A 26,763-nucleotide genomic window follows, 5' to 3' on the forward strand; every position below is an offset into this window, starting at 1 on the left:
GCTTCAGCCATAGCAGTTACTAATCTTCATGAGGTCCAAATGTTCAAATAAAACATTACAACCACGAAAGCAAGGTCCAAAACTATAAATACAATAAATGGGTTTAATAACCACATATGGATAATGAAAACAAAGCTGATAATTACAACAATACGCAACAAATGTCCATAATATTCATGAAAAATAAAGACTACAAGAGGAAAAACATGTAGTGTTTCACGCATATGATGCTTTAGGTACAAGTGAAGGCAGTTTTTAGATTCTCTAATACTGTTGGGTAACTTATTCTACTCCACAGAAGTTCTGTAAATAGCTGTATGTTTTAAAAGCTAAGTCTTGGGTCTGGGGGATAACTAATCATCACAAGTCATTTATCCACATATCAAGTGGGATTAACCAGACTGAAAAAGATTTACCAGAAAATATTGCTTTCATCATGAAAACAAGCAGACTGCACATCTAATCTGGTTTCAGCAGGAGAGAGAACAGCAGAGCTGGGGACTATTAGATAATCTCTCTGTTTCTAATGATCATTGATTTATTCATGTTGTTTTTATTGACCCAGTCATACACAGCTTGTAATTCAACTCCTAATAAATTGGTTAAGTCATGACATTGATGTGCAGAGTAATGTACTGAGCACAGGTGACCCAACAATAAATATTGCTACAATCATAAAAGTAGCCGTTGTAGTGTGCGTTTTGCCTTCTTATCAGAGAGTGAGTCGAAGGTGTGAAGCCGTAATCTTTAAGTCCAGTCTTGCTATTGTCAAGTTAACAGTTATGCGTCTTATGAACAAGAGCAGTCTTTAAGCATGTTACACTGAGTAATCAATTCATTCTGTTCTGTTCAAAGATAATTCTTTCCATGATATTGCTGAAAGTGAGACACTACACAAATGTCTTTTTTCAGACTCCTGGGAGGAAAACATCCACAATACACATTTAGGTGTTTATTTTACTTCACTTTGTCTATTTGCGTTTTAACACAAGTTAATGCCTCATTTGCATATTATAAACATGAAATTTCAAAACACTTGTAAAAACGAAAAATGATTGTCTTAATGTAAGTAATCAACTGGAAAAGTTTCAAGGTGATATGTTATTATTATTTTTACCCTATTCACATATGGTGTCTTGCAAAATGTATTGAATTGTACAATCCATATCTTTAAAGGCAGTTTTCTCAAAATAATTTTTTTCTTATACTTCAGTAGCACTTACATTCACCAAACTTTCATTCCTAACTATATTTTGAAGGTTTTTACAGAGGTCATATCATTCATAGTCTTATTTATAGAACATTTTATTCCCAAAAATATAGCGGAATTGAATTTTTTTATGGCTGTTGACAGTAAAGGGACATTTGTCAAGTATTTAATACTCTTATCACCATGGGAGTGGGCAAATATGCTTGCTTTATGCAAATGTATGTATATATTTATTATTGGAAATCAATTAACAACACAAAACAATGACAAATATTGTCCAGAAACCCTCACAGGTACTGCATTTAGCATAAAAAAATGCCCAAATCATAACATGGCAAACTGCAGCCCAACAGGCAACAACAGCTGTCAGTGTGTCAGTGTGCTGACTTGACTATGACTTGCCCCAAACTGCATGTGATTATCATAAAGTGTAAAGGGGAGACTTGTGGGTGCCCATAGAACCCATTTTCATTCACATATCATGAGGTCAGAGAAAATGGCCATGTTAGTTTTTCCTCGCCAAAATTTAGCATAAGTTTGCCTCCTTCGTGACAAGCTAATGTGACATGGTTTTCTAGTTCCATAGGACACCAGTTTAATCACTCTAAAACTGAGCCCGCTACAGCCTAAGAATCACAAGTTGCATTAATGGGTTAAAGAAATTAGTCACGTTAAAACAGATTTGCGTTCCGTTTTAATAATGCGTTAACTTTGCCGGCCCTAATACGCTCATTTTAAAGTAGCATGCCTTTTAGGTGTGACAGCTCTTGAATGCATTAAAATGACGAGCTCTAATTAAAAATGTAAATGCACCCAAATCAAAGCTGAGATTGGAATCCAAATAATCAAACCATATTTTGTAAAAAGTCAGGGACAAGTTTTAGGTTTTGTTCGCCAAAGAGAATTAGTTTTTCTCTGTTGTGCAACAGCTGCAGATTAAATCATATTAGTGTCAAAGCCAAATCTGATCACAGTCGGCAGATGAGAGGAAACATTTGACACAAATTTTGATATCAAACGCAGAGTGCTTCTCAAATCGATCCAGATCTGCATACAAATATCAGCATTGGCTGCAAACACAAGGATCTGCATGTGGCACTATATCTAAGTCATTGGTGTGTATAATTATATTGCTTGTATAGTAGCAGTAGTGTTTTTTCAGAAGTGTTAGTAGTCCTTAAAATACGCAGAAATGTGTAGTTTGTCCTGCGTCCGTCTGCTACCGTATATATCTTTTGGAGCAACTAAACAAGATGAAGCTTGAAAGCAAATGTATCTCTCGTGTTTGTTTTGGTTGTAGCTTCAGAAGAGGCCACATGTTGTAGATTTATGCACTAATTAAAAATCACAACATCCTTACATCACCGCTTGTCAGAATCCTCAAAAGAAACCTCAGTCTTTGTTGTTTATTCATCTCTGTCGGTTTCCTCTGCGCTCACATATTACATGTTGTTTCTTTTCATCCATTATTAATTGCGACAGAAGCCTCTGTTCTGGTGCTGCCTCCGCTGACAAAAGCGCGGTGCCTCGTTGCAGATTCATACGGACATAAACACGTGATCCTTTGCATCAGTGAGATAAAAGGAAGCGCAGGTCTTACACAACGAGACAGGAGAAACATGCACAATTTACTATATCAAACAGCAAACTAAATTCACATTTATCCACCACAGACACTAGTTTTTCTGTATAAATATTTTATTTCGAGATATGACACAAATATTTAGATTTATTCAGATGTGGGATGACTGAAAACACCAGTAGGTGGCGATAGATCATTACATTATTTTCATCATTTTCATGGATAGTTGTTTCTTGACTCTGAGGGAGAAATCTGTTGATACATGACAAGATGCTGTGTGCTCTTTCGCCACTGCCCGCCAACTTGTTCTGTTCCTCTGTGCAAGCTGTTAGATGTTTTTTCAAAGGATTACAGTCCTTGTTGGGTGATTATCATCTTTTACTGGCTCAAGAGAGTGCCACAAAGAGCAGGGGGGTGCACCATTTTTGAAGATGCAAGTTGAGAATGTCAAATGAAGTTTGGGCGTGTGAAGCTTGAAAGTTCTCACGCTGTCAGAAAAGATAGCTGAGGTCTTTGGAATCAGTTTGTGTTTACTTCTGGTAAAAGTAGTGGTACAGCTGGTCGTTTGCAATGCCAGCGTAGGTGCTCAAGACCGTGGTAGTGTCGTCGTAAAGATTCCTGCGGGCAGAAAGAGAAGACTTTAAATATGAATCCACTCCTTTTTTATACTGCATCAATGAATCCGCATTTAAAATCTCTTACTTTGCCTTCTCCTCCAGCTTCAGGCCCTTGATGTCCTCCAGGTATCCACTGGCAGTGTTGACGGCATTGTCGTAGTAGGACCTGATGGTGCCTGTGAGTTTGGTTATAGTCCCCTGCTGCTCATCGTCAACCTGCCTTGGCATACGGAAGCTTTCAGCGCCTGCGCAAAACATGTCAGAGGTGTCAAAGGGCGCCAACAAGACACATCATCCATCACTTATTTATCCGATTCTGAATTCAGTTTCACGGTCTGAGAGTGCACTTACTGAGAGCGAGGACTGCAACCAGCACAGTAATGACCAGCAGCTTGTTCATGGTGTCACTCGTATCTGGGAGGGAAGAGAATAGAGACATTTAAAGCTTACCTCTCTTTATCCACTAGGGTGAGACATTGTCATACATTTCTCCACTAGTGTGTAGCTGATATATTTGTGTTGATATTAACTGAAGTCTTTTTTTGCTCTTCTAGCATTAAAACAAAAGTTTTTTCTTGTTTGCAATTCTGATTAACATACAGGTTTGTCTAAGAATATTCATTTTTTGAAGTAAAAGTGTCAGTACTCACTGTATTCCTCTCCAGAAAACAGAGTAAGAGGCACCACTGGCTCAACCTGTTTATATAGGAGCGTGAATGTGTTGACTTGTTGCTCCCAGAGCCAAAGTGCACTCTGTGGTAGATAAACCTGCACTGTTGCTCGGTGTGTGTTTATGGGAGCATGTGTGACATTGCGCCTTGATAAAACGGACATCTATGTAAACACAAGGATGTGAATATAAAGCATCATCAGAAGCCACTGATTGGATTTTTATTAGCACAGAGGGCTGAAGGGGGGCATCTTGTTGGTACAGTTCCTACTAACTCTGCGTACGTGTGTGTGTGTGTGACGCTGACTTTGAATACACCGAGATAAATGATGTTCCATTGAGGTTAGTAGTTCATTAATGCAGCCCGCTCCAAAACCTTGCCCTGTCCACAACATCCATGAGGAGGCCTCCTAATTACTTGCGTAATGTTGGTGATGCGTTCATGTCACATTGCAATAGTCCTAAGTCCTATTAACATGGCCGTCAGTCTAGAGTGTGTTGAACACGTCATCCGGCCATTTCAGGTTATGAAATATTTAGGCCAACTAGATGATATTTATTTGAGTTAAAAGTTTATTTATTTTTATGTTTTATTTTCCTTGTCCGTGTAAAAGATCCCTGAACAACTCATCCACTCATCAGTGGGTTAATCAGAAATGGAGAAACAACTGTTTTAGCACAGGATTTGTTGGCAAAGTGGCATGAAAATGTCTGTTTATGTGATTTGAAACTTGGGAGTACAAAGTGCAGACCAATTGTGTATTTTCTGTTGTTTGTGGTGTGCTCATACAGCCTTTTTTTCTTTTTAAATAGTAATAATACCATGGCATTTGATACCATAACCAAAAGAATACATTTAAAAAAAATGTTTTTGCCATTTTGAATGGATCCGTTTTTAAATCAATTTGTTTGTTTTATTTCGGGTTGTTTTGTGCTTTTAGCCTTGAGGTTGGTAAATATTTGGGCTCTGGTTAATAAGTGCAAATGCTTTTTTGTTTACTGTGGCAGAACATTTGTACAGAGGTGTGATTCATTCACTTGAGAAAAACATATTTTCCCTGTTTTTCTGAATTAACAAGATTGTTATCTCATAATTCTGAGAAAAGGTTTTCATGGTAAAAAAAGAATCTGCTCTGTTTTTCTGAATTAACGAGATACCTCAAAATCCTGCTAGAAGTTCTCACCCATGCAATGTCATTAAAGTCAATTTTAAATAAATGCATAAATAAATTAATATGTCTATGAAATAAATAAATGTGGCTATGAAATAGATCTTGAAATAAATAAGAGGCAATACATGTATAATTAAATGTAAATATATTTATAGATGACTCAACATAGTTAAATAAATAAATAAATAGGTTTTTATTTAAAAGATACATTTTTAATTTTTGACTTTTACTTATTTCAGGGAACTTTTATTCTTAGTAGGGCTGCACAATTAATATACATTTTTATCTAAATCGCAATATGGCCCACTGTAATTTTGTGGGAGGCGCATTATTTGTTAAAGGAGAAATGTGTGTCAAAATACCATTCTACATTTAAAATTGTTGTGCTGCAGAGTTGTCTGGCCTACACATCATAAGAAAACATCTTTGTTTGGTACAGATCCCCGCAAAAATCACACCATAATCATTACCTCCGCCAAGGCCAAGGGCCTTGGGCCAAGCCGTCCGTGGTGAGAAAGAAAAAAGCGATAGATGACGGGATGACAGACAACGTAGTGTAACGTTATACAGACATAACAAGGCTGCTGAATGAGAGAGGCATCCGCCGATACGTTACACGGAAACACACCGTAATAAGCCGACCACTTCACGGTACCGCCAGCTGTGAGCTGTGATCTGTTTTTAAAGTCACGCACCTTGGCGGAGGTCTGCGCTCTCCGAGTGCCATTCTAGTTTTAATTTTTTTCAATGAAAATGAGGTAAGTAATCGTAAAAATAGTAAAAAATTATGGTTCTCTCTAATATTGCAAATCATATCTCAATTGCAATATCAGTCAAAATGATCACAATTTGATATTTTTTCAAAACCTTTCAGCCCTCTTTTTATTTCCATCTGTTATATTCAAATGAATGGGGCGTGGTTATCTCACAGAATCAGACCGATGCAACAGCACAAGAATTAGCTAGCTAGCACACCCCGTAGTCCCTCCAGTAAACTGGAGGTTCGTCTCCGGAGCTGCCGACTGCTCTCCTCCCGGGGAAGTAGTCTCGTAGCGGCGGGGAGTGAGGCGGAGGGACTGCGGGTTGTGCTAGAAATCTAATTCTTGTCTCATTTGTGGTGTGATAAACAGTAAATCAAATTCAGTGCCCCATATTGCTATTTTCCAACTGTATAGCTGTCAAATTTCGCAGAGACCGACCTTCGTTTAGTGACTGTAGCAACTCAAATTCAGCCAGCGTAAGACCCAGCGGCAGTGGTCTGATTCTGCTGTCATTACACAGGTTCGACCCAGCCACAGGCGTAGTTTGTGTTGGTTCAAGGGCCTCACTGAACCCCCTTGTGGCTGTAGCTAAAAGTGCATGCAGGGATTTAAATATTATCTTTATTTTTTATAATAACACAGAACTAATAATTAATGTAATGATGAATAATATCAACCTTATTGTGTCTTCTTATTGACAGAATAAGAAACCGACTAAATCATTTGTTGTAGCAGTATAACATCTGAGCTCTCTGTCAACACGGAATCCGTTAAATATGAACTTCTGTTACGTCATGTAGACAAACCACGTACCTATCAGCTGTGCGCTCGAGATCTGCTTGCTATCTTGCTACGTTTGTTATTATTATTTATTTATGTTTCTTAATTTAAAATGACTCAAATGACATAGGGGAGAGCTTCTCGCAGGATTTTGAGGTATCTTGTTAATTCAGAAAAACATACCAAATTTTTATTTCCCCCATGAAAACTTTTCTCAGAATTCTGGTGGTAATAATCTTGTTAATTCAGAAAAACAAGGCAAATATTTATATACATTCTCTCAATTGAATGCATCTCACGTGTTAGTTTTTTAAGTTGTATTTGTGACACATTCTTTGTAAAAATCACAGAGAACATCATAACATTCAGAACACAGGCGTTCACGATAGTTTACTGGATCTTCTTTTTTCTATAAATTAACAACACATTTTTTATCTTTTATCTTCATCAAACTTCAGCACAAGAACTTGAACTACCTGTGTTCTGATTACAAAGAGTGACAGTGAAGTCTCAGTTTTGATCTCATGCTTTTGGGTTTTAGAAGTCATTTTCTCCGTAATGGCTAAATGATGATCGAGTCCTAAGTAAACGTGATTCAGCCTCACATGTCATGTTGCTTGTGACCCGAGGGCTCGGGTAAATTTGAGGACAGCTGTGGGCAGCGGTGGGATTCAAACTGTCAGACAGCTTATGGTTTTGATTGAATCCAGCTGATTCAGTGCTGTGATGACTCGGCTCTGCTAGAGACGACGTTAAGCTGCATCATGGAACTGTCGATGCTTACAGAGACAATGACACAGATATATCTATCAGTTCTGTTGTCATGTCTTGAACTCTATAATTACACAGTAGGGAGGTTTGTATATTTAATCGAAATGCTAAAGAAATTATAATTACCACAATGTCTGAAATGAGGCAGAAATGAAGGATTAGCACACCCTGCTGCTCTCACACAACATGCCATCATTCAAGATGACTGCAGGCTTGGCCAACTGGTAACATATATTAACTAAATAAAAGAAAGTTGTGATTCATTGAGATCACCGTAACAAAGCTGAAAAGTTGTATTCAACACCTTCATTTCAAGTAAATATTACTCTTGGAGGACTAATCCATGTGGTTTGGTTTCTGGGCCCAAACTGAGCCTGAGCTCCAACAGCTCTGGTTAGAAGAAAGATGACAAACTTTTGTTTAAAACATGAGACAACTTAATGTCTTATCAGTAGCGTCTGTGTGTTTACTAGTGTAAACCATCCATTTTAAATTATAATTGAATTGTATCAAAGTGGCAGCTGGTCTTATAAACCAAACAGCTTAATAAAGTGTGATTGAAATATCTTCATGTATGTGGCAACAAATTAAGATGTTTTTCTTTGCCTTTTTTAATTTGATTAAAATGTACAGCTATGATTGAGCTATGAGGGATTAGAGGAGTCTGGAAGAACTTTTGTTCTGCTTATAAAATAATATGACAGGATAACTTAGGTCACAAAATGAAGCTTTATGATAGCAACATGTCAAAGTAAACCTTGAATCTCTTGATGAAGAAGCACATAGTAGTTTCCAATTCATTTTAATGAACACACTCAGACATATACATACACAATCACACAGAGACTTTGGTTAGTGTATCAAACACAAAATACTGTACATGCATAATTTGCATGGGTGGTGTTCGCCCTGCTTTTAATTCTGCATGATTTGGCAAAGATATTGATTTGAAAAGAGGCAAAGGATTGTATTTGCATTGTGCATCGCTCTTCTCAGCCTAAACTGGTGTAGTTTCTATGATCTATCATCTATTACAGGCTACTGACATGTGCCTTCGCTCCAGTTGATCTTCTTTATTCAGCTGGCAGGATTCTGTCCAGGGCAAATTTGATGTTGTTGATGCGATCGTCCAGAAATGTGCCGATGTGGGCGCGCGCGTATTGTTCGTACAAACCCAGCACTGTTGTACGGGCCTTGTCCACCAAGGGACCTGCCTCCTCGCCAATGCCGCTGCACAAATCAGAGAAGACAGATTATTTAAAGAAATCTCCATAATAAAAAGATTCATCCACTGCCTGGAGAAACCTATGTGTATGTTGTATTCTCATTAGAAATTGTGATTTCATAGCAAATTTGCAGTTGATGTGGACACATTTTTTAACATTAGCAGTTGAGAAAAGTTTTCTGTCAGTTTCAGGGTTAATAAAACAGGGTCTCCACAGGAAGGATAGTTCCCGGTGAACACTCACCCGGCAACCTTGAATATGGCTTGGACCTCTGGTTTGGCGAAAATATCTTCAACATAGGTTTTGGCCTCCGCTCCCCTAGCGGAATCCTCCACCATAGGAGCAATGGCAGCCTGCATTTTGGTCCAACCATTCAGGAACCTCTTGAACAACACAGCTTGCAATCCCTGTACCTTGGCATCCAGTTCAGCCGATGGTGTGGGTAACTCGCACAGGCTCATGGAGACTGGAATGAAATCAGAATCGTAGGATTGTTATGATGGAACCAGTGTTAATTAATAATTAAAAAGACAGATCAAAAGAGCATCAAGAGATGTTAATTTGTAATTTTGTCAATGTGAATTATTGCTTTGGAAGAATAATCAAAGAACCAACAAAAAGCTGCTTTGCATATCCTGATTTCTCATGGTAATTGTATCCAAACTCAGATTTCTTTGACCTGTATGCAACGTGTTATTTAAAAGTCAGCCGTTATCTTGCATGCCAACCACAAATAAATCAGAGTAGGAGCCAGCCATGCAACATTACTGCAACACATGTGAATGACATAAAAACATGTATTATAAAAATGAAAAGCATTTACATTTTAAGAAAGTTGCTTCAAATGGCTCTCTGTGTTTTGTATATTTTCTATTTTTCACATAGTCACAAATTAACTTTTAGTTAAAAATCCAACCCGTAAACTGCAATTGCTGAGATTGCATTGGTATGTTGCCTTACCCTGCAGAGACAGGATCAGTGCCAAGGCGTATTTTGCATTCATGTCTGAAACAAAAGAAAAGAAGAAAATTGAACTCTCCATTTGGTGAATCAATATTCTTTTCCACATTTGACATTTCAACCTCAGAACACGATAAACAAGTTGATGAAACTGCAAACACTGAATGCAAAAAAATCAAATACCAAAATGTTTTAGAAAATAGATGTTTTAGTGAAATCTATCCGAGCGCTGCTGCAGTAAGAAGAGCCATTACCTGCTGTTGTGTTGGATGTACAGATCCAAGAAGTGACAGTGTTCTCTGATAGCGAGTTGTCTGTAACTCGGTGCTCACATCTGGACAGGATGATATAGGGGGGGACTGCAAACAAACGTCATCTGATGAGCATACACACACCTACACACACACGTGCGTGCTCATGCACACTCACACACACACATACTCGCCCTAAACAAAGTCCAGTGTACATGATATTCACTTTAAATATCGTATGTTGAAATATGGCTTATGCAATGTTCCTCAAATGCAAGTTTATCTGTATTCATATGGCGACGCACTTGGAGCCCTCCTGATAATGCTGCAAAAGTGGTGTGTGTGCAAAATGCCATAGTGCACGTATGTCAAACCGTCTCACATGGCAAAAAAAAAACTTGTGAAGCAGCTCATGTGTTTTTGCCTGCTGCTTCAATAACGGATATTTTTGAGTAGATTTACATTTTCTTTGACAGCAAGTCAGAATAACTTTATAACTTTATGATGTCTGCTCGGAGATAGATCAGAGTCAAATGGTCAGCAGGTCAATCAACCAGGATGTGTCTAGACACATTGTACTACACTCAGAGCAATGCATGCTGGGATTTCACCTGTCACCCTCATACACTGAGACAAACTCCATGCAGGGTTATAAAAGACGGTTTTTATAATGATTTAAAGGTTTTCCTTTTTCTTCTCACTGCAAAAATGCAAAAAGTATATTTGTCCAATTACTAGTCAGAATATCTCATAACACTTATATAAGAGAAAATCACCTAACAAGTAACATTTCAGTGAGATACAGGAACTTGTTTTTAGACAGTAAATATCTTAAGTGAAAAAAATACTACTTTTGAGCATTACAGGCTTGTTATGACACACGACCTTTCCTAATACTAGTGAAATATAGCTCAAAATGAGTTTTTCTCAGCTGATTTCAAGATCTCTTTTTATCTCGAAAAAGCCTAAATATGACATCTTATTTCAAGAAATATTACCAGGCAAATTTTCCATTTTTTTGTTCCTTTGGCAGATTTTATTTTACTTATTACAAGCAAAAAAAAACTTGAATTCATTGTTTTTGTACTTATTATTAAAGTGGCTTTTTTTTCCAGTGCAATTTTTTTCTGTCCAAACTTCTAGTTTTTTGCAAATAGTAACACTTAATGACAGCAGCCGATAAAAATACTATAATACTGAATGTAAGTCTCACTCAGAAATTGTCACCTACAACAAAAGTGCATATTTATACAAGAAACTACAGATGATGCGAATCATACCATGTATATTATGTTGGTGAATCTACCTTCTGATCACATAATAGTATGTATCGCTGCCTTTAAATATTCCCTCTCATGATGTTTAACTTTCTCTCTTTGCCTTTCTTGCAGGTCAAGCTGAGCCAAATACACATATACTACAGAGGTTTATCACATATTCTTTATTTGACACAAAACCCGGTGAAACCTTAAGACATGATCATTTCAGTTATTGTCATCTTTTCTTTAGTTTTGGGGGGGTTGATCAGTTGGGTTGGTTGCTCTCAGCGGCATGTAGTTGTCAATGGTTGTCTGGATCTTCTCCCACGCAGAGCTTTTGACGTTAGCGGCCCATTCAAAATAGATGTCAGTCACTGGCTGGATGTGGTCTTCATAGTAAGTGCCAATATAGCCCAGCACTGGTTCCCCCAAATCTTGGACTTTAGCTTTGACTTCCCTACAAAATGTACAAATACACAAATGAGTCATATATAACATACACACACATCGATGTGCGCACAAACAAAATATTTGAACAACTCTGATAACTGGCAATCATTTACAGAGATGTCCAACGTGCATTAATGCTGATAATGCTGATAATGATACCTGGTTTTCTCCGCCAGCCTCTGGAGTATTCCTGGAGAGTCGGGTTGTAGTGGGGCAGGGGTCTGGGCCAAAAGTGGGCCGCATGCTGCGGAGGAGGATGTTTGTCAGTCAGGAAGAGCAAAGATGCGACAAGCTCAGAAATAAAGGGAAGTGAAGCCAAAGATTTAGAATAGTTATGTTTTAAAGCCATATACCTTGCATTAGCAAGATGACACCGAAAACAGCCGCATTCATATGCATCTGCCATGAGAAACACAACCGGCATGATATTATTTTTATATCGATAAAATAGCACATTATGTTAAAAATATTTTATGTCCCTTTTCAGTAATAAAATCATCACAATATCAAATAAAATCTTTGATTTCAAAATCGAATTTGTTCATTAACAACACCACAGACATATGCAGAGGGTGTTTTTACCTTTTCCTCTGGCTCTGGTCAACAGAAGTTGAGTCAAACAAGTGTTATCAAGCCATTTTATTTGTGTTAGGTGACCGCAACATCGTGAACATTGGTCCAGATCGAACGATCCAACGTGTTGTTTTTTCATCATTTTATTGACGAATATCCAAGAGACGGCAAAACAACCAAGAGTAAGAGTTTGTAACAAGTGTTACAAACAAAGTAGGGATCTACTTTCTCTCTTACTCTCTTTATACTGTTGTGACATTCTCACAAAACACTAATACATAGACGTGTGCATACATAGAAAACACATTTAGAGAGATTAGATTTAGGGTTTCTGTAAACTTTTATAAGATTTCAAAGACACAGAACATAGATTTTTTTGAGTCACTGAGATTTTCAAAAAAAATCTACTGAAGCTACTGGTCATAGTTATGTGATTAGTTTTTCTTCTTCCTGTTAAATGTTATCTGTAGCACAATGTTAATGTTAGATCTGCAGATCCTGAACTCTTGATATCTTTTCAAGATCAACATTAGCTGAGGTCACTAACTGTTCGAGTGCCCTTTGGATCAGATACCTCATGCGGGGGCTGATATGTATACAGGCCAGTCAAAGTCTCTGTTCTGGTAGGAGAGCTACGGGTTTTAGTGAAGACTGGAGGGGGGTGGGGGAGTCAAATAGATAAACATGTTCAGTCAAGCGAAGCATTTCTGTGGGCAGAGTCCACCACTAAATCAATTTAATCATGTCAGTACTTATGCTCTGTGCTTGCTGCATGTTCTGAATAGGAACAAATCCACACTTAGGTTGAGATTATAGAGTTCATAACTACGTCGCAATTACATCTCACAGCTGTCTAAACAAATGGGATCAAGCTTTGTCCTTGTTTTTAAATTGTGTGTTAAACATCTGTACTGTGCTATAGGAGTGTGTTAAAGTTGTGTGTGTGTGTGTGTGTGTGTGTGTGTCCCTGACATGACTGCAGCCTCCCATTATGCATTAGAAAAGTTATATTTATTATAAAATATATACATTTAACCCTCTGAGACCCACAATAGACACATTTTTGTCTTTTTTTTAGGGGATACAGGGGGTCTTTAGGTGGAGATAGCAGGTCAGCAGTAGATGTCACATAGAAGTGGTGTACATCATCTGAAAGCTGGGAACCTAAAGATCAATTTGAGATGCTGCTCAGCACCGTGTGTCAAGTTATTCTAGTAATAAATCAGAAATAAACATGGATTCATTAATTTTTAATTAATTAATTTAAATAAATTGAGACATACATAAGGGCTTAGAACATTATGGTAGAAGTATGTGATGGCCAACATGGCACACATGAATACAGTTGGGCTCATTGGATCCACAAGAGTCTCATCTTTACAGTGATACCCCATTTACGTAATTCCAAGAAAGTTTAGGGATCCCAGTATGCAGAAATATTCAAACACATACTTTTTAGAATAGGCTAAAATAACACATTTATACTGTATTCAAAAAATGGCATGGTTTTTGCCCCAAACTGCATGTGATTATCATAAAGTGGGCATGCCTGTAAAGGGGAGATTTTTGGGTAACTGTCAGATATCTTGAGGTCAAGGCACACCTGTGAAATTGGCCATGCCAGTTTTTCCAAGCCAACATTTTAGCCTAACTCTGGAGCGTTATTCAGCCTCCTTCCTGACAAGCTAGCATGACATGGTTGTTCCCAATGGATTCCTTAGGTCAAAGAAGAGGGTTAATAAATACAAATCAAAATATGCACCATTTAAAACTTATTTTAAAGCCATATTTGAGTGTTTAGGTGTTATGTATGAGTACAATTGTGCTAAAGGTCAACAGTATAGTGTATAAAGTATGTTTGCATATACTGTATAAATCTTAAAGTTATATTGATAGTTTCCCTTCTTGGTTGTCATTTAGCAGCTTTGTGTTGGCTTTTAGCCAGGAGTGGTCGCAGATGAGACAAAACTTAACAATTTGATCATTTAGCTACATCAGGAAGTACATTTTCCACAAAATCCAGCAGTTGAAGCACAAACTTTTCTAAACATGTACAGTATAAGGGGAGTTTTTCCTTATCCGAAGCGAGGGTCTGAGGACAGAGGGTGTCGGATTCTATACAGATTGTAAAGCCCCTTAAGGCAAATTTCTGATTTGTGATATTTAGCTATATAAATATAATTGACTTGATTCTCTAATTAGTGAAATGACAGAAATTGATGCGCTCAACGACTAACCACGAAATAGCTGTTTACTTGACATCTTAAACTAACGGAAGTGAAAGTGATTTAAAGTTAATTTCAGCCCACACAGCTGATGCAACATGATCATAATCTGTGACCTTTGCTCACCAGCTGCTGACCTCTGTCACTCTGTTCTCTTTGCGAGAACAGATTTCACTGAACTGGGACAGCCGGTGGATTATTAACCCAGCATAAACAGTGACTTTAGCCCGAGAATTGTGAAACGCCAGAAAAGCAGCCATGTTGGCAGTTGCCCTTTGGTACCAGCTATTGACACAAATAAACTATTATCTACCAGATGCTGCTGGCTGTTCTCTGGTTAAGTGATCATATTTAGTGCCCATTCATATCATGTTGCACTCGTATAAATTAATCATGTGGTACTTTAAATCCATTAAATCATATTGTGATCAGTCAGTGGTAGGTTGTTAGATAAACTCATCAAGGCAAACTTGTTTTTCAGGAATGATAGTGTTTTTTTAATTTAATGTGTCTCTAGATGTTACGAAGAAATACAGCACCAACAGAACTTTAGCTTATATGCAACGGCCCCCGCATTTTCCACATCTATTCACAGCATTGCTTAGTTTTTCAACAGGACAGTAATATCTCTTACAGGTCTGCTGTTAAGTACTTATCTCAAAAAAATCTCATTAAACTGGGAATTGATTATCATGATCAGGTTTATAGTGTGATGAAACACAGATGCACCTGGGTTTAATATAACCCTGATTGTCCTCTGATTGCATGAGAGGACGTGTTTAAATGATAAAACGCAAGCCTGGAAAGTGTGTTTATGTCCAAGTCGAGCAAAGGACTCTTTTAATCTGTTAATAGTCTAACTCTGACATTTTTCATGTCGGCCTTAGATTAGATTTTTTCCCCCTAAGATATGTATCTTGTAAATAGGGATTTATTAACTCAGGTAAATAGGTATTTAATGTAAAAAATAATGATAAATCAATAACAAATAAATCTGTCAATTGGGTGTGTTCATCCCACTTTTTTTCTAGTGTCCCTTGTCTAAGGATTTTTTATTTTTTTTAAATGTATATATCTGATAAGAAAACTGACACAAAGTAAGTGAGGTAATTTGATAATAATTTTAACCCATTAATTTCGTTTTTTTCACTTATGAATTGTAACTCTGTAAAGATTTAAAAACAATTAGGAATGAAATTAATTTCAGTGATTTATATAACACAAGGAGGCCATATCGTCATAGACCAGAACTGTTCATTTATTGAATTAATTCAGCACACTCAGAACTTCTTATTCTCTTTCCATTGAGAAATACTGATGCTAACACGGGATGTATATATATAAAAAAAAACATTTTTATTTTTGTATGTCTTTATTGCACTTTTGCATATTGCTTCTTCAAAAAGATTACATTCAAATTATAAAAAACATCTCTTTACAGAGAGGCAGCAGAGCAATGTGTGTTGTGAAGAGGTCAGCGGTCAGAGGGCAGGTTTTAGGCAGGAGACGGGGACCTGTCTATTGGCTGATTTCCTCCATCTTGGCCTTCATTCTGTTAAACTGCTCCGTGAACCAGTCACTGAGGAGGAGAGGACAGACACAGTATGTTACACAGAGTAAAAGTGTGCATGTGAATATCTGTATGTAGGTCAACTGGTTTCCCGTGTGTGTGCGCTCTTACTTTGTTTTTTTTGCAAATTCGCTGTTTTGCACGGTGTCCATGGCAGCCCTGGCCTTTTCAGCCACTGTCTGGCCCATCTCAGTCATCTTTTGGCCAAACTGACTGAACCTCTCCTCCACGGTCGGCTCCGCATCCTGAGCCTCTGTAGGAGAGAGCGATGGATAGAGACAGAGAAAGTTACACAACATGGAAGAAGAAGAACAAAAACGTAGCTGTTGTTTTAACTAACACGAGACTTACCTGTGTATGCGACAAAAGCCAGCATCAGCATGGCAACTGCAAGGTACAGTCTCATCTTGGCTGTGACTCTCTGAGGAGGGAGGACAGAGACAAGTTACAAGTTTATTTGTGTTGCGCTCAAACACTTTTTCATGGCACAAGGATTAAAAGAGAGAAACAATAACAGTGTAAAGTCTTTAAAAGTAGCACCACAGCGACTAGACAGCTCCCTTTGTGCCCACTCCGTTCCTTACAATTTAATGATTAACAACTAAAAGCTTAATATCCAACTATCTTTGTGGTTTCTCAATTGTGTTTTTACCATATTTACTCCTTCTAACACACAGCTGTCACCATGACATTAATATTAAGAAAATGAGTCCTCTCAGTTTAGAGCTAAACTTTTGGATAAAGTTTCAGCCTCAGTGTCCTTTTAAAGTAACAAATTATATTTTTTAAAGTTCCAGTAGTGATGCAAATGAAATGTCAAACATACCTGTTGTCCGTCTCAGAGGATGAAAAAAGAAATTGAGTGTGTTAGAGAGTCTATGTGTGTTCCTCTTTATAAGCCAGCTCAGTTCTAGGAGGGTGACGCGTGACACCAGACTTCAGTCAACATGTACACGTGGAGACCTTGTGGTGTCTCTGCCCCCTTTATTGACCAGCACTGATGTAATGCATTAAATGATACTGATTATAATAAAGGCTGTAATATATGTAGCACACTGATGAGGTGAATTATCTACCACTGTGTGCAGTATCTAATCACCATTTACAACATGTCCCTGTTGCACATTTAGAGTAAAACAAAATGATGTAGTGGTCAGAGTTTATCCCTCAGCGAGTGTCAGATAAGGTGAGATGTGATGCAGTAGGAACATAGTTCAGCATTGATAGTGTTATTACCAATGGACCTGAGCTATTTGGAAGCTCCTTTGGACCTGAAGTGTTGGCTCGTACTCGGTGTCCAGATGGCCTTATGTTTATTGGTAATAGCTAATCAAGATGTTTGATATCAAGCAACCGGACTGCTTCAGGATCAGATTTAACTGTATAGGGCTGACTGTCAGAATGAAAATTCAGATTTTTGAGAATGATGCACATTCTTCACATCATGTAGATTTTCCATAAAATTAGATTTGTTTGTTTTTTTCCACTTCCATATCCCTATGTGTTATGTATTGATACTGATATTATTTAACCCTCTGAGACCCACGATCCCGACCGACTTTACTGTCTTTCAGAGGCTCTAGCAGGTTCAGTTTTAGAGCTAGGGCTAGTACAGATATCATATGAAACTAGAAAATCTAAGGAATCCATTAGTGCTAGCTCGTCGGGAAGGAGGGTAAATAACGCTCCAAAGTTGGGCTAAATTTTGGCAAGGAAAATCTGGCATGGCCATTTTCAAAGGGGTCCCTTGACCTCTGACCTCAAGATATTTGAATGAAAATGGTTTCGATGGGTACCCACGAGTCTCCCCTTTACAGACATGCTTTATGATAATCAAATGCAGTTTGGGACAAAAAACCATGCAGATTTTTGCATGCAGTATAAAAGTGTTATTTTCTCCTATTCTAAAATGGTGTGTTTGAATATTTCTGCATACTGGGGTCCCTTAACAGTCCTGAAATTGCATAAATTGGGTATCACTGTAAAGCTGAGACTCTTGTGGATCCAGTGAGCCCAATTGTATTCATGTGTGATGATGTTAGTCTCCATAGTAGCCATTTTATTGTATCGAGACCATTTTCTGAAACTTGACCTCACTGTATAGAATGACCTGTGGTGACCTCTAGGATAATCACAGCCTCATGAAACTTACAACCACAAACTAGAGACCTCGGGCATTCAGAGGATGGATGGCCTTCCTAGTTACATTGACAATAAGGGGGTTTCTGAGCAGTTTCCAGAACAGAAGTGCTTGCCATCTAATTGCTGAAAAGTGCAATTCTTGCAGAAATGCAAAAAATGTTAAACGTTTTTAATACCAAGCATACAGCATGGCTTTTTCTATGGCGTTCCTCAAGGTCTTGGTGTCTTAATGTGGTATTTTGGAGGGATTATTTATCATTTTTATCAATTCTCATAACAAAATGGTTAAATTTAGCACCAAATCTGTGTAACAAATGGTATCAACCCTTATACACTTTCACAATTTATTTTAATTAGGTAATTAATTCATGTTTATTTCTGATTTATGACTAGAACAACTTGACACACAGTGCTGAGCTGCATCTCAAATGAATCTTCAGGTTCTCAGCTTTCAGATGATGTACATCTATGTGACATCTACTATTGACCTGCTATCTCCCCCTACTATAACAGTACTACAATACTGTCTGCTAACCGCTTTAACCGGGGACTTTCAGCCGAATGCATCCGTGGTTGCTCGTAGTAACTCATGTAAAGGGTTAAAGTAAAATTGAAGGCTTTTACGAGGACACAGCTGCCGTCACTACGAGCAAACGCAATGCATTTGGCTGAAAGTCACCAGTTAATACTGTTAGCAGACACTTTGTACGTGTTCTGTTTATGATGGCGACAACATGATGTGTACTTTGTGGTCATTAGGTTGCCTTAGTTAGAGCAACTAACGTTATATTTCACAATAGCCACAGTTAGTTGATTGAGTTAATTTACTCTGTGGGACCACCACATCCCCTAGACAGTGTCTCAGCCCACTAATGTTAACTACGCGAGCTAAGCAGTGTTATCTGACGTTACTTGTTTCATGATGTTAGGGTAACGTTAGGCAGCTGAGAACTGCTCAGGTTCTTCCCGAACTCCTAGACATCATTGTCAAAAGTAACGTTGCATAGAAAGTAAAGGTAAAAGTAGAAAATCGTGCACTTCTTTTGGGACAGATTGCATTCAAACGTGCGCGTATTGTAGAGAGACGCCACCGCGGTAATGGAACCTTGTGTACTTCCGGTATTTCCCCAAATTTGTGTATAGAAATGCTCCCGATCTCGCGTTTAGCACCTTTAAAGTAGGAAAGCCACACTATAAAAGTACTCCAATACAAATAAAAGTCCTGCATTCAAAAGTAAAAGTATTAGCAACTAAATGTATTTCAAATATTAAAAGTAAAAATAGTCATTATGCAGAATGGCAAGCTTCACTATTGTATTATTCAATCATTATTGTGGCTGCATTAACATGTAAGGGTAATATTGTATTTGGTCAAAGTGGAGCTGATTTAAACTGCTTTATTTACGGCTGGGTAGTTGAATCTATCTGCATTAAGATGATCATATTTTCAGTATGTATCATTTGAAAAGGACTGCGGCTGTCAAATAAATGTAGAGTGGAGTAAAAAGTTAAATATTTCCCTCTGATATGTAGTGGGATTAATGTATAAATTAGCACAAAATGTAAATTCTCAAGTAAAGTACAAGTACCTCGAAACATAAGTTGTTACTTTCCACCACTGTCCCTCAGTTACAGTTTCATAATGTGTATGAATTCCTTATTCGTTCTGGCCAACTCTGCTGATTGAGTATTATCCCTGATATCCAAAGACGTACATTTCCTACATGGTATTAAGTTTTCCTGGGCAGAAGTCACTGATTTCAGCTTTCACCCTCAAGCACACTGCTTTTCTGCGACGTCCTGTTCTGTTTTGGTGCATTTTTACATTTACTTCTCTACTAAGAACTCCATTGCTTCATTTGACGTATCTTTTATCCAGACCTTCCCTTTCTGAAAAGGGAAACGAGTCAGACAAAGCCTTATGTGGTCCATCTTGTAACAGTACAGTCGTTTGAACTGCAGTAACCCCTCATTACAACTGTGACCTGAGTTAGAGCCAGGAAGTCTGTGTCTGATGGTTTGAGGGCTTCATCCCTGCTTAACATATCTGTTTTCACACCGAGCAGTCTGTCGCAAAGGGGCCAAATGTCCATTTGTTGCTGATGACTTTGCCTATGAGGTGCTATCGCTATGATGAATAGCCTACAATTGAGTTAAATGAGCCTTCACATGCCTCAGCACCCACACATTACCTCTGAAAGACTAAAATCTCCATCTATTTTGTCATGAAGTGGCCAGTGGGTTTATGTATGAGCTTGTGCTTGCGTGCATATAAGCTGCTCTTGAATAATTGTAGGAGGCATAGGGCGTGAAAGTGCAACGTCTTGCGTGCTCCCAATTTGCAATAACAAGCTTACAAAGAGGCTGTTTTTGTGTTTGGCCGAGGGCTCCTGTGGTGACTGATTCTGTGTGCCAAATCTGAAAGGATGGAAAGAAGAGAGGGGGTTGTAATAGGAGGTAAAATCTCTGCATGGGGTGTTTTTGGAGGGTTACTTGCAGTCATGGGCTAGCCAGCACCTGCTAGTTTGCCGGGACTTTTTTTTGTTTAGTTGCTGGGCAGTACTTGGAGTGCAGACAGTCTATAGGAGAAGACGGAGTAGAAGTGCTGACCTGGCAGGATGCTTGTGGTTTTCCTGTTTTTACCATCCATGACTGATCGTTGCAACAACAGACAATTTAAGTAGGAGTTTCACTTGTCTGTCTTTTTTCTAAATAAACACTGGTTCCTGAAAGGAGTGATATCATAGGGAACAAACACCTAGTCATAGTGTTAGTCATTCTTTCACTTTACATGCGATGCCCTTTCACACAGATAGAAAGGGTAAACATGTTTTCCTGTAACACAGTGAGGTTGTTTTGTAGAGAGAAGAGACTTAAATTAACAAATCATATTGATTTTCCAGAGACATACCAATGCACGATTAACTATATATTACTCTACATATACATATGATTATTTTTTGGGCATTTGCCTTCATTTCTTATAGCGTACAGTAGAGACAGTCTCCTGTCTGTTTCAAACCATGGATGTTATGTTGTACACTCCGTAGTTCTTAACTCAAAATCACTATTATGGCATATTGAAAGCATCAATTATATTCTGTAGTTGTTAATTTATGACCCATTTAGTTTTATCTTAATTTTAAACACCTTCAACCCCCAACATATCTTTGCATGTCAATCCCACTCGCATACTTCAAGTGGTGAATGCAGCATGTTGTGTGACGATTCTGTATGACGATCATATACACCAAACTGTGTTTTCTATGCACTGTACTTGCTGTACTGTACCGCTTCATGACGTAGAGCTATTAATTACCAGTAAGTGCCTGAAGTACAAAAAAGGTGTCAGTACTACAGGGTGGACATGTTCAGGCTTGGGGGACACTCAGAAACAGCGAGTCCACTTTGCAAAAGAAGAATACAAAGAGCTACAGCGAACATAAACTATTTGATTACCTGTAAACTGGACACTGAACAAAAGAAGTCAAGTAAAGTCAAACTTTATTTATATAGCACGTTTAAAAACAACAGCAGTTAATTAAAGTGCTGAACATGTACATAATGAAAATGAATGCAAAGCAAGCAACAATAAGAACAGAGCAAAAACAATAACCATAATGTGCAACATAACAGCAGTAAAAGAGTAGCAGCACAACAGAAAATAAACTTAATCAAACACCAGCGAGAAGAGGTGAGTCTTCAGCAGCGACTTAAATGATTCTATGGTCTGAGCTGTCTTAATATGAAAACGTAAGCTGTTCCAGAGATTAGGGGCAGCAAATGCAAAGGCTCAGTCACCTCTATTTTTAAGTCTAGTTCTGGGGACATCCAGGAGCATCTGATTGGTCCACCTCAGTGCTCTAACTGCAGTATAAAGGTGCAAGAGTTCTGATAGATAAGGTGGTGCCAGATCATTTAAAACCTTAAAAACAAGCAATAAAATCTTAAAATCAAGTCGCACAACGGACAGGAAGCCAGTGGAGGGAGGCCAGAACTGGTGATATGTGATCACATTTTCTTTTTCCAGTCAGAAGGCAAGCATCTGCATTTTGTAGTAACTGCAGACGACGAAGAGATGAAGGTTTTACACCTACATGCAAAGAATTACAGTAATCTAACCGGGAGGTAATAAAAGCGTGGGTAACTCACTCAAGAGCTTTGGGAGACAGTTGGGCCTTTACCTACACATACACCAAAATCACTATTATTGCATATTGCAAGCATCAGTTATATTCTGTAGTTGTTCATTTATTTGACCTTTTAGTTTTATCTTAATTTTAAGCACCTGCCTCTGAGTGGTTCTTAAGCAGCTCCTTGATTCAGATTAATCTCAGAAAAATGTGTGTTCCGCTCTTGAAACTCGCAGAGTTTGTGTTTCTTTATGAAGCAAATGTAGTTTACTTTATCTCCCAAAAAAAGAAAACACAGCTGCATCTTGGTGCAGCATGGATTCAAGCAGCGGGGTCAGAGGAGATGAACAGGGGACAAATGGTGTCCTCTGCTGGCCTCTGCTCTGCACTTCAAAGGACAAATCCAGCTGAGTTTCTTTTTCTTTTTCTTTTCTATTGGAAGTGTGAGTGATCTGAGTTTAGGACCATCTTTTTCCCTTAGGCGGGTTCAGATGTGTCACAAGCTGAAAATCTCATAATTGGGGAGGGATATGTTTCTTAATCGTTGAAAGATCAGGTCAGAAAAATTTGGTAAATTTAGAAAAAACAATAACGAGCTTTCTATAGATCTTTTTTTGTGGGATTTTTGCCTTTATTCAATATCTGACAGTGTAGAGACAGACAGGAAACCTGGGGAGAGAGAGAGAGAGAGAGAGAGAGAGAGAGAGAAAAGACGTGCTACAAGTGACCCCTGTCAGAAACAAACATTTCAGTTTAATGATATGCATCTGCATGTGGGCACACTTTGTACAAAACAGTATCTGTGCACGTATGAATATCTCTTATTGGCATGCCTGAGCAAATATGTGTATACAAATGCCCTGATGCGTGGCCTATAACACGATTTGAGCCTAGATAAAGGTAGAAATGATGGTGTCGCCATGAAGAGCGTTCAATCAAGGGCACAGTGTGTTCCCAAATGTCTGCTTGGATCAAGAGAAAGGAATCTGGGAACAAATCTTTACAAGTCTGGACTAGCTAAACTGTAGGACGACGGTTGTGGGGGGGTGGCTTTATGAGGAGAGCAAATGGAGAAAGGGAAGGATTGGGGTGGAGTACAGAGACCAACTACTAACTAATAACAGTGTTTCCCGATGCGTCTATCTTATATTAGTATTCTCTCTCACAATTGCTCGGACCACGGTTGTTTTTCCTTGAGTCCGAAACATTCGGCCCCCCCCCCCTGATGTATCCTACCCCTTTTGTATCTTATTGTCTTACATACAGTATGTCTTGCTTCAAAAACCAATTGCCCTCTGGGGACATTAAAGTTGAAGTTGAGTTGAGTTTTACAACTTTAAGAAACAGAAAGTTGTTGTAACTTTGGCGTACATTTTCCAATCTGCTGCAAATTTCTTATGCATGATAAGAACAGCTATTTTAAGACGCAATTCAGTAAAGGAGAGGTGGACCCCTGAGTTCATGTGAGAGTGTGTCAGGAAGCGCTCAAATGGGCCAATAGCTTCATATAATTGCCCTTATATAATTAGCCCTGTAGCCTTGTGCAACAACTGCCAATGTGTAATGATTTATTAGAAGTTGCTCAGGATGATAATCTTTAAAACAACCCTTTGAGACAGTCATTCTTCTAGAGATTATTTTCAACACTATATTCAAACTGCTATAGAGACTAAATGAACAACAGTGGATCAGCAGTAGCTCTGTGAAGTCTCCACTTGTTAGCGTAACCGGACCTCGCCCTAAATAATAGATTACTCTTAAATGTTTGATCAGGGAAACAAAGCAGTGGAAACGTAGCTTCTTTTCTAGGTTCTTTATTCACTCAGCACTGTTGAGCACACTGACAGTGCGCTTTACAGTGAGCAGCATGGTGGGCATGTGACATACAAGGGACACTATAGGCAGACTGAAGGACAGATAGGCAGCGTTACACTCACTGATTGTCAGAAATGCATCAAGTCATTTTACACTCCACTGCAGCACAACAAGAAATGCAGACGATACAGAAGGGCACTTTAGTGGTTCACCTCTAGAAAAACAAGCACATTACTGTGTGTCTCTCCATCTTTTGATCATCATTAAAGCTCAGTGCATTAATTGAAAAGAAAGACACTTGTGTTTGGTGCATTTAGGGATGATAACCCACCCTTGCCTATGAGGCTTAGCAGTTATATTTACAACCAAACAAAATGTAGAAACTCAATACGAAACCTTTGGGAGTTGGGGGGGGGGAATAGACAGCTACAACAGTGAATTAACAGTAGAAAAGCGAAGCATATTACAAATAATTGTCTCCTTTTTGTGTGTTAAAGGCTGTTATTGACTTGGGTGCTTGTGTTCAGTCATCAAGGGAGTTGATAAGAGAAAAAAAGGGTGACTATGCAACCCAAACAGACGTTTATCTGCTGGCTGTACTGTAAAAGGCGCACCTCTTCATCTCATCAACCCCCTTATCCTGAACAATAGAGCCCCCAAATGAAGATATCATCAGTAACTCTCAACTCCCCCCTTTCCCCCCTCTGTTTGCCAGGGTATTAAGAAGTCTTTCTTTAGTTGGCGGCGGTCTCCTTGACCTTCTGCATGATGGTCTCAATCTGCTCACGGATCTGGGTGGCGTAGGGGGAGATCATCTCGGTCAGCTGGTCGATCTGGCCCTCCAGGCGGGTGCGCAGATCCTCGGCGGTGTTCTCCAGCTGGGTCTTGATGCCCTCAGCCTGGGTCTCGAGCTGCAGGCCCAAACCTTCAGCCTGGGTCTTCATCATGGTGGAGATGTCGCTCAGCTTCTTGCTTGCGGAGTCACTGGCCTGCTGGACTAAGGGCTCAACATTCTCCCTCACGGTGTCCATGTTCTGGGTAGCGCGGGACTGGATCTCACCCAGGTAGGTGGCCACGGTGCTTGAGGGAGAAAAGAAGAAAGACTCATTTAGGTTTCATATTATCAAAAAAAAAGAGTTGGAGAAAGTGTGAAAGCCTCCGCCCCCACTTACTTGCGGATCTCTTCGCTGTCCTTGTCCAGGCGCTTCTTCAGCTTGTGGGAGTAGCTGTTGATGCGGGTGCGGACGTCATCGGTGTTCAGGTCCATCATGTTCTTGAGCTCACCCAGATACTCGGTGCTGCGCTCCTTGGCGTCCTCCATGTCCTTCTGGAGTTTGTTGGCCAGGAGCTGCAGGTCCTGAGACAGCTGTCCGGTGGTGCCATCGGTGTAGGGAGCCAGCCTGGTCTGGATGTCGTCTCTGTACACGGTCAGCTCTGCCATGCTGTCTGTGATCAGAGTGCTGGAGGCAGAAGACATGAGGACAAATTAGGATTGTAAGCATAGTGCTAGGATGAGTATTTAGTGAGCCGTACGCTTCGAAAATGAGACAACGTCTGAACTAAGAAGGGGAAAACATGGGAGCATGCGGAAGTACTGAAACTAAAGCGTGAGTGATCTAATCACTGCCTATTGAAAACGAGAAGGCAAGAGAATGATAACTTACTCTAGCTCCCTGGTGAGCTGAGAGGCCTTGAGGTTCTCCACGACTCCATCGGCTTTCTGGTTCAGGTCAGCGATGTATTGCCAGAATTGATCCACGGTGTCCTCCCATCTTTTTGGGGTGGCATCAGCCTGGCGCACGACACGGGCGTTGCAGCCTGTTATGGGCACGATGGAAAGGTTATAGATAAACATACAAACATCAATTTAAAGAAATAATGTGGTAAATCCTAGTGTACTTACCGGTGATGACCGCGAGAGCAAGGATCAGAGCTACAGCCTGCATGGTTGTTGGATAGACAGATACACCTGCAAATTAAAAAGGGGGGGAAAGGTAAACAACAATATAATGCAAACAGATAGAGGTAATACAGATTTTCAACTTCCTCTTTTTAAGACAACAATTTATGCTAGAAATGTTTTTAGAAATTTAAGGTCACACAGTTTAAAATAAATATAGTCACAGTGTATAATTGAGCATTAAAAGAAAATAAATATAAAAATCAAATGTAATAGAGATAGACTAAGCAGAGAGTCGTTTCTATATTGAATAAGGAGCCAGGCTGTTGCTGTGCTGTGCAGTCACTCACCTGAGGGGTTAAGATTCCTCCGTGCTCTCTGGATGCTGACTGCGGGCTTTTATACAGTGGCAGGAGAGGGCTGCGCGTGTTGCGCGCGGGGGGTGGGGCCGGTTGCTGCTGCGTGCGCGCGCGTCCACGTGGTGTTGATGATTTTGTCTGCACAGATTCCTGTTTCCCTCCACGACACCAACACCAACACCGCGTCCGAAGTTCTCACAGGTTTGCATTGTTTGATTGAGCAATCTGTGGGGTGGGGTGGTGGGGGTTTCACGTTCAATGGCATGAAAAATATGTCTCTTGTTTTCATCCAGAGCTTCAACAACAATGAACCTTCCAGAGGTAGAAAGTAGAAAAG

The 26,763-nt window shown here is 39.2% G+C and overlaps 5 protein-coding genes across 6 annotated transcripts; all 5 read right to left on the reverse strand.

Moving 5' to 3' along the window:
* Positions 1-2,890: 2,890 nt before the first annotated feature.
* Positions 2,891-4,142, reverse strand: apoc2 (apolipoprotein C-II). Its single transcript, XM_037786082.1, has 4 exons — positions 4,060-4,142; positions 3,761-3,823; positions 3,495-3,654; positions 2,891-3,410 (listed from the first exon to the last, which is right to left on the reverse strand). The coding sequence occupies exons 2-4, from the start codon at positions 3,807-3,809 to the stop codon at positions 3,323-3,325; spliced, it is 297 nt and encodes a 98-aa protein (XP_037642010.1). The 5' UTR covers positions 3,810-3,823; positions 4,060-4,142; the 3' UTR covers positions 2,891-3,322.
* A 4,136-nt stretch (positions 4,143-8,278) lies between these two features.
* Positions 8,279-10,067, reverse strand: apoa2 (apolipoprotein A-II). The gene is made up of 4 exons (XM_037786086.1): positions 10,004-10,067; positions 9,750-9,794; positions 9,033-9,255; positions 8,279-8,793 (listed from the first exon to the last, which is right to left on the reverse strand). The coding sequence occupies exons 2-4, from the start codon at positions 9,790-9,792 to the stop codon at positions 8,637-8,639; spliced, it is 423 nt and encodes a 140-aa protein (XP_037642014.1). The 5' UTR covers positions 9,793-9,794; positions 10,004-10,067; the 3' UTR covers positions 8,279-8,636.
* Positions 10,068-11,011: 944 nt separating this feature from the next.
* Positions 11,012-12,439, reverse strand: apoc4 (apolipoprotein C-IV). Of its 2 annotated transcripts, XM_037786084.1 has the most exons (4): positions 12,292-12,385; positions 12,063-12,108; positions 11,869-11,953; positions 11,012-11,716 (listed from the first exon to the last, which is right to left on the reverse strand). In XM_037786084.1, exons 2-4 carry the CDS (start codon positions 12,106-12,108, stop codon positions 11,506-11,508), a joined length of 342 nt encoding a protein of 113 aa, XP_037642012.1. In that variant the 5' UTR covers positions 12,292-12,385; the 3' UTR covers positions 11,012-11,505. The 2 variants fall into 2 exon arrangements, with proteins under 2 accessions (XP_037642012.1, XP_037642011.1); XM_037786083.1 differs by lacking the exon at positions 12,063-12,108 and having other exon boundaries at positions 12,292-12,439.
* Positions 12,440-15,744: 3,305 nt separating this feature from the next.
* Positions 15,745-16,993, reverse strand: apoc1 (apolipoprotein C-I). Its single transcript, XM_037786088.1, has 4 exons — positions 16,904-16,993; positions 16,429-16,498; positions 16,189-16,330; positions 15,745-16,086 (listed from the first exon to the last, which is right to left on the reverse strand). Exons 2-4 carry the CDS (start codon positions 16,481-16,483, stop codon positions 16,026-16,028), a joined length of 258 nt encoding a protein of 85 aa, XP_037642016.1. The 5' UTR covers positions 16,484-16,498; positions 16,904-16,993; the 3' UTR covers positions 15,745-16,025.
* A 7,157-nt stretch (positions 16,994-24,150) lies between these two features.
* Positions 24,151-26,508, reverse strand: apoeb (apolipoprotein Eb). The gene is made up of 5 exons (XM_037786059.1): positions 26,418-26,508; positions 26,071-26,136; positions 25,832-25,985; positions 25,340-25,627; positions 24,151-25,247 (listed from the first exon to the last, which is right to left on the reverse strand). The coding sequence occupies exons 2-5, from the start codon at positions 26,111-26,113 to the stop codon at positions 24,902-24,904; spliced, it is 831 nt and encodes a 276-aa protein (XP_037641987.1). The 5' UTR covers positions 26,114-26,136; positions 26,418-26,508; the 3' UTR covers positions 24,151-24,901.
* Between the last annotated feature and the right edge of the window lie 255 nt (positions 26,509-26,763).

The sequence above is a fragment of the Sebastes umbrosus genome, chromosome 11, assembly GCF_015220745.1.
Source record: "Sebastes umbrosus isolate fSebUmb1 chromosome 11, fSebUmb1.pri, whole genome shotgun sequence".
In the NCBI taxonomy this organism is placed as follows: Eukaryota; Metazoa; Chordata; class Actinopteri; order Perciformes; family Sebastidae; genus Sebastes; species Sebastes umbrosus.

Bases quoted from the DNA above. Each gene is read 5' to 3' on its own strand.
- apoc2 (XM_037786082.1), bottom strand. From the start codon at position 3,809: ATGAACAAGCTGCTGGTCATTACTGTGCTGGTTGCAGTCCTCGCTCTC. The intron at 3,655-3,760 runs GTAAGTGCACTC...TGTTTTGCGCAG, and splicing joins GGTTGCAGTCCTCGCTCTCA to GCGCTGAAAGCTTCCGTATG. The intron at 3,411-3,494 runs GTAAGAGATTTT...TTCTGCCCGCAG, and splicing joins AAGCTGGAGGAGAAGGCAAA to GAATCTTTACGACGACACTA.
- apoa2 (XM_037786086.1), bottom strand. From the start codon at position 9,792: ATGAATGCAAAATACGCCTTGGCACTGATCCTGTCTCTGCAGG. The intron at 9,256-9,749 runs GTAAGGCAACAT...ATTTCATTCCAG, and splicing joins ACTGATCCTGTCTCTGCAGG to TCTCCATGAGCCTGTGCGAG. The intron at 8,794-9,032 runs GTGAGTGTTCAC...TGATTTGTGCAG, and splicing joins GCCATATTCAAGGTTGCCGG to CGGCATTGGCGAGGAGGCAG.
- apoc4 (XM_037786083.1), bottom strand. From the start codon at position 12,424: ATGATGAAAAAACAACACGTTGGATCGTTCGATCTGGACCAATGTTCA. The intron at 11,954-12,291 runs GTAAAAACACCC...CCTCCTCCGCAG, and splicing joins GACCAGAGCCAGAGGAAAAG to CATGCGGCCCACTTTTGGCC. The intron at 11,717-11,868 runs GTATCATTATCA...TACATTTTGTAG, and splicing joins AGGCTGGCGGAGAAAACCAG to GGAAGTCAAAGCTAAAGTCC.
- apoc1 (XM_037786088.1), bottom strand. From the start codon at position 16,483: ATGAGACTGTACCTTGCAGTTGCCATGCTGATGCTGGCTTTTGTCGCA. The intron at 16,331-16,428 runs GTAAGTCTCGTG...TCTCTCCTACAG, and splicing joins GGCTTTTGTCGCATACACAG to AGGCTCAGGATGCGGAGCCG. The intron at 16,087-16,188 runs GTAAGAGCGCAC...TCTCCTCCTCAG, and splicing joins GAATTTGCAAAAAAAACAAA to TGACTGGTTCACGGAGCAGT.
- apoeb (XM_037786059.1), bottom strand. From the start codon at position 26,113: ATGCAGGCTGTAGCTCTGATCCTTGCTCTCGCGGTCATCACCG. The intron at 25,628-25,831 runs GTAAGTTATCAT...TTCTGCCTCCAG, and splicing joins CAGCTCACCAGGGAGCTAGA to CACTCTGATCACAGACAGCA. The intron at 25,248-25,339 runs GTAAGTGGGGGC...TTCTCCCTCAAG, and splicing joins GACAGCGAAGAGATCCGCAA to CACCGTGGCCACCTACCTGG.